General features: G+C 42.7%; 1 protein-coding gene across 3 annotated transcripts; it reads left to right on the plus strand.

The window, feature by feature from the left end:
* The first annotated feature begins 294 nt into the window (after nucleotides 1-294).
* Nucleotides 295-9,755, plus strand: LOC121009558 (cysteine and histidine-rich domain-containing protein 1-like). 3 transcript variants are annotated; one of them, XM_040442767.1, is made up of 12 exons: nucleotides 295-392; nucleotides 664-824; nucleotides 930-979; nucleotides 1,064-1,120; nucleotides 2,137-2,300; nucleotides 5,326-5,429; nucleotides 5,501-5,556; nucleotides 5,640-5,710; nucleotides 7,677-7,788; nucleotides 8,489-8,599; nucleotides 9,132-9,194; nucleotides 9,315-9,755. In XM_040442767.1, exons 2-12 carry the CDS (start codon nucleotides 713-715, stop codon nucleotides 9,537-9,539), a joined length of 1,125 nt encoding a protein of 374 aa, XP_040298701.1. In that variant the 5' UTR covers nucleotides 295-392; nucleotides 664-712; the 3' UTR covers nucleotides 9,540-9,755. The 3 variants fall into 3 exon arrangements, with proteins under 3 accessions (XP_040298701.1, XP_040298702.1, XP_040298703.1); XM_040442768.1 differs by having other exon boundaries at nucleotides 319-392; nucleotides 667-824; XM_040442769.1 differs by having other exon boundaries at nucleotides 365-392; nucleotides 611-824.
* Nucleotides 9,756-13,704: the final 3,949 nt, after the last annotated feature.

Below are 13,704 nucleotides of genomic sequence, written 5' to 3' on the forward strand. Positions count from 1 at the left end.
ACTGAAATGAATGGGCCAGGATCCAGTCCGGATGCTATGCGTTCACTACACACATTGCAGCCGGACAGAAAACTTGTTAATGTGAAAGAGGACTTCTACTATTTTCTACTTTTGTCTTTTTATTTTTCTATCCTGTGCCTCTGATTTTTCATGTATCTTCTACTAGATGTTTGGCCCTCTTCTTCCTGTCTCCAGATCTTTCCCGTCCTTTCTTTGCAGTTTTTTCTACAGCTTTCTTTCCTGTCACCTGTCACAGCTGATGACATTCTTATTGCCATCTTTGGTGCTGGGCTGGCACCCATAGTCTAAAGATAGCGCCACGTGTCCGGTCTCCCCAGTGCGATCCTCTCAGCTTAGTCTGACCTTACACTGCAACAGTCTCCATTCTACAGGTTGGTTCTCATTTGTACAAGTCCTATGTTGTGTCTTCTGCCCTCTTATAAGTGATCAGTATTTTCCTAGTCTCATTCTAATTCTATGTGAAAATAATGTTATCTTTTACTGTTAATACTTCCAGTGTTCTGATACTGAACGGATCCCCTAAATAGTTAGCACTATAGATAATTTCCATGTAATGGCTATAATCTGATTCTGACATTTTATTTTACAGCTGAATTTGGATTCTTTTCTCTGTTTGTTACCTTTTCTTTACCTGCTTCATAGCAGACCTTCCTCATCCTCTCCTTGTAGTAATCTTCATATTCCTGACATCATGAGCTGTCAGGGCATTGGTGTGAATGATGCACAGGACACTCTGGATACGTATCTGCTGTGTTACAACAAGGGATGTGGACAACGATTCCTTCCTGACGCCAACACTGCAGGTCAGTGTCTTAATGTCCATTGTGTAGAATTGGGGTGGGAAATGGACATGTGGTGGACAGTGATGTGGGTATGACACTGGAATACTAAATCTTTCTTTTCTCCAGACTCTTGTCTGTTCCATCCGGGGTACCCCATTTTTCACGATGCTTTAAAGGTCAGTCCCACATAGTTTTCCTGGTTAGACAATATCCTTAAATTGTCTCTCATAGCCCCCTCCATAATGTGTTTCTCCTCACAGGGCTGGTCTTGCTGTAGGAAACGCACAACAGACTTTTCAGAATTTCTAGATATCAAGGTATATAGTATTAGCTTTTCTGAATGTCAGCATGCCTACGTTACCACAACTGTGATTATTGAAAGGGGATCTATGGGATGATACTAATACATCTAAAACAGGGGTGCACGGCCTGTGGCCCAGGGACCACATGCAGCCTGCAACGCCATTCTGTGTAGCCCCCAACTATATACACAGAAAGGCTTGTTTTTTTTGTGGGAGTCCTGGAAATTGAGCGTGTATTTTGGATACGTCATAGATAAATCAGATGGTAATACCCCTTTAAGTTTTATTGTGGTCTTTGGGAGTTGTTCAGTATGGCATTGTGGCCCTTAGACTACAGGAGGTTGTGTACCCCTTATCTAAAATAACATAGATATGTGTTCATTTAGTAGTCATACTAATATGGGTCCTGTTAAATTCACTTGCCAAAAGCTGGGAACTCTGGGAGAAAGGGACAGGGGTGTCAATGGCTGTGTCATAGTTTTGGTAGATGTACAGTATGGACGGGCCATAGGACAAGAAGGATATAAATACATACTGGTGTACCTCACCTATCATTACACCCAAGAGATGAGAGCACTCATGTGCTCCGTTATCCAAAACAAGGAAAACAAAGGAAGAATACACTCCAGTAAGTAAAGGCTCCATATACATTCAGTAACTGTCGGCTAAATTATCTATCTCTCCCGACTCACTCTAGACTCCCCCATACACGTTCGTTTCTGTCCAATGTGTATGTGCAGTCACTGGGTAGAGGAAAGGAGCCTTATCTCCTGGCAGAACAAAGGATCAGGCGAAAATCTTCACTTTGCCAGATCTTTTTTTCTCCCGACAGGGGAGAGTCGGAATCTCCCCATATACACACACGAGATTGTCGACTTAACCAGCCAACATCACAATAATATGTGTGTGGTGGCCTTAAAGGTCCTTCGTTTGCAGAGTTCTCAGAAGCCTGAACCCTTTTACTGTTTGATACACTGTGCTGCTTTTCTTTTTTCTTTTTTTTTTGTTATCTTTATCTATGTCCACTCCAGGGCTGCACCAAAGGTTTTCACAACAACGATAAACCAGCTGGACCTTTAAAACCTGACATTTCTGGAAGTAAAAATGCATCGGACAGCCCCGGATCAAAATCATGTACAGAAATCATCGTACAAGGCCCCAAATCTGCAGAAAAGATGCAAAAGGAGAGACCAAGGTAACAACAAAACCTTCTGATAAATCCAAATATATGGCAGAAAGAACTAGGGAACAGATGGGAGTATGACTACAGGATCACTGCTCAAGGTTTGTTTGTAGTCTGTAACCATATAGATGTACACAGGTTTGCATAGTAGCTGTAAACATAAAACCCCAAAAATGTCTTAATACAAAATATTTGCTAAATTGTCATTTTCGGACGATACGAAATGAAGCCTCACCCTAAATGCTAAGCTCAGAGGAACCAAGAACTTCACTGTTCAATCCTTCAATCAATCAGTGAGAGTGCATCATGACGTGATTGGGGTCCAAACATAGTATGGGCAAACAATCCAGGGCCCATTGACCTACTCCAAGCTTTTTTAGCCGTATTCTCTATTGCTATTGCATATTTTGGGATATCCTTACAACTGTTGGTGTACTATTAGTACACAAGATAATTTACTGGTATGTAGATATATTCTAGTACATTATGGTAAAAAAAAAAAGTGTTTAAAAAAAATAAGACAACTGTGTATAGCGGAAGTCACATCTTCAAAGATGGTGTACACGCTGAACAGGCACCATAGCCGGCTGGTACTTGCTGTGTTATACAGTAGGCATCTCCTGGCAGTTGTAATTAGATACAACTCCGAACGCAAATTTGTCTCTAATTGCCTCAGTTGTTGTGCGACTACAACATCTAAGGGGTCATTTATTAGGAACAGGCTGCTCCCGGTGGCCAAACAGCCGCTCCGTGACAAAACCAACATTTGGTTAATATGTGTTGCCGTAGCAAAGTTCCTATTAAGCCTGTGACAACTGCACATTCAAGTAAAATGTAATCAAAAGTTTTTAAAAATATAAAAAAATTTAATCAACCCCTTTCCCAAATTTACAAATAAAAATAAACAAAATCTAAATGTAATTGCTATCACCATTTCCAAAAATGCCAAACGATCAAAATATAGTATTATCCCATATGGTGAACTTTGTAATAGCAGAATTGTTGTGTTTTTTTTGCTTCGCTCCCAAACAATTTGAATAAATAGTGATCAAAATTCATACATACCTCAAAGTGGTATCAATAAAAACTACAGATCGCCCAACAAAAGAGCTCTCACACACCTCTATAGACTGAAATCTCAAAAAACCTAAAAGAAAATGTGTTTCAGAATATGGCAATTCAAAGAAATCAAATTTCTTTTTTCAAACTTTATTTTTTAAAACATAACAAAATCTATATTAATTTGGTATCACCGTGATTGTACTGACCTACAGAATAAAGGTACATGTCATTTTTACTGCCCAGTGAATGTATACATACAAAACCTGTAAGACAATTGCAAAATTGTTGTTTTTTTTTCCTATTCCACGCCATTAATATTTTTTTCAGCTTGTGTAAAGAATATTAAATGGTGCCATTAGAAAGTACAACAAAAAAAAAAAACCTTCATTCGGCCATGTGAATGGAAAAGTAAAAAAAGTTATGGCTTTTGGAAGGCAGGGAGGGAAAAATAAAACTTTGCTACATCCTTAAGGGGTTAACTAAAAGTCCAATGACACTTTTTTTTATCTTCACAGCACGTGCAATAGATTTATTACATCTTTTATAATGATTAGTATATACCATGTGGGTGCAATGTTTCAGTTTGTGTGCCAGAATATGGCTTCTATATAAAGTATAACTTGTGTCGCACAAGGCAAAGCCATCACTGCCAGAATCTCAAAGCTAAAATTGGTCTGGTCCTCAAGGGGTTAAAACAATTTTACATTTGTACATTCAGAACATTGACTCCGAGCTGACAGTTGGGAATCTGCAGAACCTTTAGATTACGTTTACACATGGCAGACTTGTAGCAGAAATTAGCAAGTGTTTCATAATTATGATTGGTGCTTGGAAAATCCATTCAGATTTTGGGAGAAACAACCCCCTTTAGTAAATAGACTAAGTGTCCATCTTTATGTCAGAAGAAAGCTTTCGCCCGGACAAATGTTTAAAGGGGTATTCCAGTTATGTGGTTATCCCCTATCCATAGGATAGGGGATAACTATTTGATTGGTGGCGGTCCTAACGCTGGGACCTCCGCTGATCACGAAAACGGGGTCCCATACCCCGTGTAGCCCCTCAAAATGAACGGGGTGGCTGGTCGGGCATATGTTGCAGCTGCTTCATTAATTTGTATGGGAGTGAATGGAGTGGCTGCGCGCATGCCCAACTGGCCGCTCTGTTCATTTGAGGCGATAAGGGGTCCCCGTTCTTGTGGTCGGTGGGGGTCCCAGTGGTAGGACCTTTACTGATCTCATACTTATAACTTTACATAACCAGAATACCCCATTAAACAATAGCTATCTCCGCTATTAAAATGCCTACACAGATCAGAGGAAACCAGACGTTGGTCTGATGTGCAAGGGGATGTTCTGACTCTCTACTAATGACAGACTTTAGGAAAGATGGATCAGCATGCTGAGCTTCAACTCGCCTAAGCCTTGGTCCCTGTAAGCAGGGGCGTAGCTATAGGGGGTGCAGAGGTAGCAGTTGCTACCGGGCCCAGGAGCCTGAGGGGGCCCAATTGTGCCACATAAGAAGACACTGGTATTATAGAAAGTGCATGCTGGTCAAGTCATGGATGGAGGGTAAAGAAATTGGCATGGGGTGGGGGGTTGCCATTTCAATTTTTGCCTCAGGCAGCACGAAGGCTATGTGCTTCCCTGCCCCCTGGCCACAAAGCACTGAGGGAAGGTGGGCCCAAGCTGAACTCTTGCACCAGGGCCCATGAGCCTTTAGCTACGCCCCTGCCTGTAAGAGAGGGTTCTGGCGGAAGCTTATTCCCGTCTCCACGCTGAATACATGCATATGGAGATGGGGAGGAATAGCTGAATGTTTGGCCGATAGCTGTGTATGGGTAAACTGTACCTCAGGAACCCCGGAGCGAAGTAATTACAGTAGATTAAACTAAATGTATTCACAATGTAATAGAAAGTGTGGAATACATTTCTGCAGTGTAGACCTGAACTCATTGTCGGGTTTTGGTTACTTCCAGCACACAAGAACCAATGAATCCTCTTGTGCTCAAGGTGTCTCGGTCACTTGAACAAGAATTAGAAAAGCTCACTTTGAAGTCCAATAAAGAATCTGAAAACAAAGGTCAGTGGTCATCAGACATATATGGATTATATCAGAACTTCACAATTGCTGACATTATTCTCCTGTTTCAGTTGAACCTTCAGGAACATTATTAGGGAGAAGATGTAAGCACTCAGGATGTAAAGTGGTGAGTAGACAAAGTCCTCTACTACCATAAATCTTTGTTATATGGACAATGAACTAATGGCATACTCTGGGCTCCTTATACAGATCTATGAAGGGCCACAGAGTGAAGAAGCAAACTGTGTGTATCATCCTGGGGTGCCAGTTTTTCATGAAGGGTAAGACATATCTTTTCTTTTTTTTAAATTCTTTTTTAATTAATTCAACTTCAGAGAGTCTTGATTATGTCTTTTATCTTACATTCAGATCATTCACACTATACGTACGCAATGGAACTGTAAAATATCTTGATTAATATGCTATTGGCCTACATGTAGCATCTCTTTATGGTTCATCAACTTAAAGGCTATGGACACCTTTGCATAAATTCTTTAATTGAATTGCATTTATTTTGTGATTTAAAAAAACGCAATTAAAGAATTGACTTAAAAATGTTCCAGGACAGCCAGGCTCCTGCTCCAATGGCTCAGATTGGCAGAAGTGCTGATCCTGGCTGTTTAACCTCTCAGATGCTGCTTAGATGCAGTCAATAGCGACTGCAACTGGGGTTTCAAAGGGAGGGTCCCTCTCTGTCAGGCATTGGCATCCCCTTAGCCTAATGAAGGTCCCCAGGCCTGCCTTCAGTGTATGCCTATCAGGCTGTGCCAGAGGCACATGGTAACAATGAACACTACAAGTTATCCTGCAAAAACCAAGCCCTCACACAGCTCCGTAGAAAGATAGTAAAAAAAAGTTATGGGTCTTGGGATACACAAATTCATCAAAAACATTTTCTTTCTTTTTTTAAGTTTTTTTTGCAAAAGTAGTAAAATTTAAAAGAAAATGTTATACATATTTGGTATTGCTATAATCATGCCGACCCAGAGAATAAAGTTATAATTTTATTTATGCCACAAAGTGAATGTCGCAAAATGAACAAAGTACTCAGTGGTGGAATTGCTGTTTTCTTTCCATCCCCCCCGGAAGAGTTAATAAAAATGAATCAATGAGTTATGCGTACCCCAAAATGGTGGCATAAAAAATTCCAACTTGTCCCGCAAAAAAAAGCCCTCATATGACTACATCCACGGAAAAATGAAAAATAGCTCTTGGAATGCACTGATGAAAAAATTAAAACAATTGCTAGGTCACAAGGGCCTAAAACAGGCTGGCTACTAACACATTAATGATCTATCCTGAGGGCAGTTCATCAATATCAAGAGCCTGGAAAACTTTTTTTAAATGATTTTGCACATGGCATGATTTAACTGCCGTAAGCGTAAGTTGACCAAATTCAAAAATAGTTATTGCACTTTTTTGTGACCGAACTATAGTTCTTTAAATCTGCAAACTAAACCTGAAACAAAGTATTAAAATGGGTTTCCCCATTTTGTTTCAGTTGGTTTGATGCAAAATATGTATAGTGTCAGGTGAATGGGGTGGCTACGGTGATGGTTTGGGTTGTCTTGGGCAATGGAGCATTCCCATTTCACAAATGGCCCCCTGTTGCGACATTAGTCAATGGAAGAGTTGATTTGGTTCTGCCATGCTGGTGGGGGTAATACGATTGCCAGGTCAACTAGATACAGAAACACTGCCAAATCCTCTATTCACTACATAGTGCTCATTATTGGGACTTCACAAAAGACAGAAATAGTTACAAATAGTCTTTAATTGCAGAAGCTTTAAAGCAGCAATGCCAAAAGTTGTTGCTGCAGACTCAAGACCTGCACCTCCATCCATTAAAAGATGGTGAATTGTCAGTTATACAGGGTTCATAGTAAAAATTGATAAAATATAATAATTTGTATTTCTATACATTATTATTTTTACGTTTGCTCTCCAGTGTTTAGCATATATTTTTTCTAATTCCTTTTAGTTTTGGTCAGTAGGGCAGCTGCATATTTGTTCTTTCCATTTATAGAATCCACTTTCAGAGACGTCATCCTTCTCCCTGAAGGTCAAACCAATATTTATTGTGTGGTTCTCGGCCCTGGGAATCCTATTTTTCCCTACATTTTGCACTTACTGTTTTGTATTCATGTTATTATTTGTGCCTCCTTTTCTGTAGGTACAGTACATTGCTTCAAGGCACTGATTCTCATAATATACTGTACACAATTGTCTTCCATGACTTCTTTACAGGATGAAGTACTGGTCCTGCTGTGCTATTAAAACAAGTGACTTCAATGAGTTTCTGGACCAGAAAGGATGCAGCACCGGGACACATCTGTGGGTACAGCCTCCCGAGAAGCAAGTAAGAGATGAATGTAAAATTAAAGGGTTGATCAGGATTTTGATACTGATGGGCCTAATTTCAGGATAGGCTGTCAATATAAGAACAGCATGAGTCTGACACTCCACATCCCCCGTCGACCAGCTGTTACCTTGTAGCTCCGTCCATTGTGCAGTGGACATTGCTGGCAACTGGTGCACTGCTGCTGGAGATACAAGGTAGCAGCTGAACGACGGCTGTGCGGGTTGTAATGAGGACAGGCCATCAATATTAAAATCTGGGACAACCCATACTAAGCAACACAGCCTTACTTCTCAGTTGATAATACAATGTTGTTCGTTGCCTCAGTCAGGGTTTATGTTGCCCTTTCAGGAATTTTGCATGGCAAGAATAGTGCAGGGCGCAGTGCCATTCTTGTCCTCAAATACTGTACACTGGAATCCTGATGGACTCCGACTAGTCAGCAGCAAATATAGAAAGTAGTCATATCAACTGCATCCTTTTCAGTATTCTGTTTTTACTTGGCCCATAACAGTATACAGGGAAACCATAGCAATGTTACAACCTTTCAGAATGGCTGGGTCATTGTCAAATGCCATTTAAAGGGTTGAAACATTACTAATATACTTGGAAAGCTTCATATAAAAGGTCATATTTGCTTTGCTGAGTCCAGAAAAGGACACAGCTTACCTGGAATGTATCTCTCTATGTTTCTTTTCAGAAAGTGTCATGTCGGTATGACTGGCACCAAACCAGCAGTCTCGTCGTCATCACAATTTATGCCAAAACAGCTCTGCCAGATCTAACAAAGGTTCTTGCCAATTGTACCCAGGTAAGGAATCAAAACTGATCTGACCGGATAGTGAGATGGAGAGGAGGATTCTTATATTCAACTGTGCTTTGTGCTAGTTGCAGCTCCATGCTGATGCCAACCAAACTTTCTCTTGTGCCAGTCCTCTGCCCTGGGGCAAGAAACATACAGATTTTAAGGGCATAAGGGGTAGGAATGTCAGCACTCCTTTGTTTGCTTGGAACTGTGTAGCAAAGTTCACAAAGCTAGGAGAGTGTTTTCTTCAGAGTAAGGTTATGTCCAGACGGGATGTAATTTGCCAAATCTGCAGTGAACTCTGCATGAGTTACATGTGGATTTTGCTACAGTTTTGCCATGGATTTCACTTTGTGCATTGGAAAGGGCAAAACCGAAGCATAAAGTATGAGTTCTTAAAATCTCATTCACGTTGCAGATACTATAAAAAGCTGCAGATTTGCAAGTCCATATTGGCAAATCCGCTGCCTTTTTAGTCCCGTGTGGACGTACCCTAAGAGAGGCAACTACTTGTAAACCACCATCTGTCTCCTCACAGGTGGACATTCAAATCACTTTTGAAGGCAAGAAGGAATTCAGAAAAGAGTTGGAGCTGTGGGGTGTAAGTATGACATCTCTAATCACATTTATGATCTGGTATCATATCACGTCTTTATACACCAATCATGGTGCATGGCTGCTGTTTCACATTTAAAAAAAAAAAATTATTTGATATTTCCAGGTTATCAATACCAAAAGTTGCTTTGTCAATATGCTGCCCACGAAAGTGGAGATCACACTTAAGAAATCTGACCCAGTGACATGGAGCCGACTAGAGCTTACAGTGGCTGCTCCACAGATCACAAATGAAGCAGAACCAAATGTGCCTGCAGCAGCCCCCATAGTGGATGTTGATGAAGACTCAGATGATGACCTCAGCTGGTCAGAAGATGAGATTTGTGACTGAGCGGTGGCCCTGTTCAGTCAGTTATGTTTCTTTTTCTAGATAAAAATAACCTTTTACCTCATGGACTTGTCACTTTCCTCTCTTCCATGTCACATATCCCCTCTCAGTGCTACATTTTACATGTCAGTCCTGTACACTGTGTATTTAATGCCCATCATTTATCTTCATGTCTCCTTTGTCGAGGATAATGTATTTCTCTTTAATAAAGGTTTTGCTACATTTGCTATTACATTTTTTTTTTTATAGATTTGATTGTTGTTTTAGTTACTTCTATATATGTGATTTGGACTATATGACTGCAGTAAAGGAGGATCAGCACTCGCTGTTAGTAATAATAATACTCTGTTTATTGCCACCTTTCTCAAACTGTGAACATACAAGCAACATAATCCCATTTAAATAGCCCGCCAAATCACACTGCTATCTTCACGCGACGCCAGCCCTAGGATACACGCACCGCCACTCTAAACTTACCGTTGTGCCGATCGATATATGGTTCATATTGCATTGGACTATATGTCACAACCTCATTGTAATCAAGGCCAGGCAGCATTGGAGACTCGAAAATCTACTGGAACCAGTGGCGTACCAGTGGAGCCAGCGTTCTCAGTTTCCCAAGTGCAGCTAGGCTAAGCCTAACCATTGACCTTTCGCTACACTGTCCAAGACAGTGAGATGCAGTAAGATAAGATGCTAAAGGAGTGGTGAGCAACTACACCATGTCTGTCTTATAACATCTATACTATAAGACAGTGTTCTGGTTGCTAGAAACGGGTGACGTACACCCTGCTCAGGCTGTATCTGGCCTCAGTTAGGGAGTGGGAGTATAACACTGCTCCTACTCCTGTTCACTATAGCTTTGTTAGTTAGTAAATCTTGAACTAACACCCAGCTAAGCCCTGGTGGTGGTAACTGTTTTATTAACCCTCTCCTTTAGGCCTCATGCACACGACCATTTTCTTTTTTGCGGTCCGCTAAAACGGGTTCCGTAGTTCCGTGATCGTGTCCATTTTTTCTTCCGTGGGTCTTCCTTGATTTTTGGAGGATCCACGGACATGAAGGAAAGTAAAAAAAAAGTCGTTTTGGTGTCCGCCTGGCCATGCGGAGCCAAACGGATCCGTCCTGACTTACAATGCAAGTCAATGGGGACGGATCCGTTTGACGTTGACACAATATGGTGCAATTGCAAACGGATCCGTCCCCCATTGACTTTCAATGTAAAGTCAGGAGTCCCTATTATACCATCGGATCTGAGTTTTCTCCAATCCGATGGTATATTTTAACTTGAAGCATCCCCATCACCATGGGAACGCCTCTATGTTAAAATATACCATCGGATTTGAGTTATATAGTGAAAACTCAGATCCGACAGTATATTTTAACACAGAGGCGTTCCTATAGTGATGGGGACGCTTAAAGTTAGAATATACTAAGAACTGTGTACATGACTGCTGCCTGGCAGCACCCGATCTCTGGCCGCACCTGAGGGGTTAATTGTGCGTATCATAGCCCCCTGTAAGAGATCAGGTGCTTCCAGGCAGGAGGGGGCAGACCCCCCTCCCTCCCCAGTTTTAAATTCATTGGTGGCCAGTGCGGCCCCCCATCCCTCCCCTGTATTACATTCATTGGTGGCCATTGCGGCCCCCCCCCCTCCCTCCCTCCCCTGTATTACATTCATTGGTGGCCATTGCGGCCCCCCTCCCTCCCCTGTATTACATTGATTGGTGGCCATTGCGGCCCCCCCTCCCTCCCTCCCCTGTATTAAATTCATTGGTGGCCAGTGCTGCCCTCCCTCCCCTGTATTACATTCATTGGTGGCCAGTGCGGCCTCCCCTCTTCCCCCCCCCCTCCTAATTAAAATCCCCCCCCCCATCATTGGTGGCAGCGGAGAGTTCCGATCGGAGTCCCAGTTTAATCGCTGGGGCTCCAATCGGTTACCATGGAAACCAGGACGCTACTGCAGTCCTGGCTGCCATGGTTACTTAGCAATTTTAGAAGCATTATACTTACCTGCGCTGTCTGTGGCCGGCCGGGCGCTCCTCCTACTGGTAAGTGAAAGGTCTGTGCGGCGCATTGCTACCTGCAGTAGCGTCCTGGTTGCCATGGTTACCGATCAGAGCCCCAGCGATTAAACTGGGACTCCGATCGGAACTCTCCGCTGCCACCAATGATGGGGGGGGATTTTAATTAGGAGGGGGTGAGAGGGGAGGCCGCACTGGCCACCAATGAATGTAATACAGGGGAGGGAGGGGGGGCGCACTGGCCACCAATGAATGTAATACAGGGGAGGGAGGGGGGGCCGCGCTGGCCACCAATGAATGTAATACAGGGGAGGGAGGGAGGGGGCCGCACTGGCCACCATTGAATTTAAAACTGGGGAGGGAGGGGGGTCTGCCTGGCAGCACCTGATCTCTTACAGGGGGCTATTATATGCACAATTAACCCCTCAGGTGCAGCACCTGAGGGGGGGTTAATTGTGCGGATCACAGCCCCCTGTAAGAGATCGGGTGCTGCCAGGCAGCAGGGGGTACTCATGTACACAGTTCTTAGTATATTCTAACTTTAAGCGTCCCCATCACTATGGGAACGCCTCTGTGTTAGTAAAAACTCAGATCCGACAGTATATTCTAAGTGAAAACTCAGATCTGAAAAAGCTTTTATGCAGACGGATCTGCGGATCAGTCTGTGTGAAAGTAGCCTACGGACACGGATCACGGACGCAGATGCCAATCTTGTGTGCATCCGTGTTTTTTCACGAACCCATTGACTTGAATGGGTCCCTGAACCGTTGTCCGTCAAAAAATTAGGACAGTTCCTATTTTTTGATGGACAGGAAACGCGGATCACGGACGCGGATGAACAACGGTGCATTTTCCGAGTTTTCAACTGACCCATTGAAAGTCAATGGGTCCGCAGAAAATCACGGAAAACAGAACAACGGACACGGATGCACACAACGGTCGTGTGCATGAGGCCTTATTTCTAGTTTCACCTGGGAATTTGCATCTTTTTTCCTTGGTTTAGACAAGCTGCCCATTTAGCTGCACCATACCACTGATGAGTAGTGACAAAAAGTAGATGTAGGGATGGAGTAATAGGGCGGAAGTTCCGGACAAGGTCGCCCTTTTCGGAGCGGTGCTCCATAGTTAGGTCTTTAGGGCCAGCACAGCACCCCCACTAGGGCACTAAAAGGGACAGATTTTATCTCTGAATTGTGGTTATTTTTCCATTTCCTTCATCATCAAAAGGACACCGTTCCGGACCGAGCGGATACAGTACCGAAACCCCACAACATCCAGGATGCATAAGGACCGTCTGGTTCTTTTTGGTACTGCCATGTACCCTTCTCTTGTTCTTTTCATTAAGATTGTTCTATATGTTCCTATTCTATATAGGACAGATTTATATCTATGAGAGTTATTGTTTTGTCTAGATTATACAAATTATTTTAGTTTAACCAATAAATGTTACGTTTTAAGCCCTTCACCTTTGCTTGGTTTATAGCTGAGGCTGATGAAATACCTCACTGCATATTGGATGATGATTATATAAGTGACTGGATCATGCTTGGAATTGTGGTTTCGCCACAGCTTGAGTGCTGGTGGTTGTCGATCCCTTGGATATATAATAGTGCTCAGTATATCACTGTAGGGTTGTGTATACTGTATACTCCTGGTGCTCCATATCTCACTATAGCTCTCTAGTTATGGTGTGCTCCTTGAGTTAAACCTGCTATTGGCTAGGTACTGCTCTTGTTTGTGACTGAGCAGATGTTGGTCTTGGTGCTTTTCAAATAGCAACAGGCCAAACATGTCCCGCAGCAAAACGTGCCGATCGGTTTTCAATCTAGCCACGTCCCCTCAGGGGCTGGTCGTGAGAAATGGCTATGTACCAACTGGTCACGTAAACATCTACCTCGTCTAAAGGTGATACTTGGACGGGGAAGGGAGTACATCAGCCACGCCTGAATCCATTAGGAGAATGGGCCAGTATTTGTCAATGATGGCCCTGACTTCCTGATTTTTCACATCAAAGGTAGAGATAATCCTAATGATTTCTTCCCCTTTTGCATTGGACTCCCTAGGTACTAGGAGGGAATTACGTTCGCATGATTCTGCATTTTGGAAAGCCCCTCTTAGGACCTGCTGTGGATAGCCTCTCTTCC

The sequence above is a fragment of the Bufo bufo genome, chromosome 8 (genome assembly GCF_905171765.1).
Source record: "Bufo bufo chromosome 8, aBufBuf1.1, whole genome shotgun sequence".
In the NCBI taxonomy this organism is placed as follows: domain Eukaryota; kingdom Metazoa; phylum Chordata; class Amphibia; order Anura; family Bufonidae; genus Bufo; species Bufo bufo.

What these genes read in the sequence shown, in the direction of transcription:
- LOC121009558 (XM_040442767.1), top strand. Translation starts at nt 713, where the DNA reads ATGAGCTGTCAGGGCATTGGTGTGAATGATGCACAGGACACTCTGGAT. An exon ending in TCCTGACGCCAACACTGCAG is followed by an intron (nt 825 to 929) that starts GTCAGTGTCTTA and finishes TCTTTTCTCCAG; the next exon opens with ACTCTTGTCTGTTCCATCCG. An exon ending in TACAGCCTCCCGAGAAGCAA is followed by an intron (nt 7,789 to 8,488) that starts GTAAGAGATGAA and finishes GTTTCTTTTCAG; the next exon opens with AAAGTGTCATGTCGGTATGA.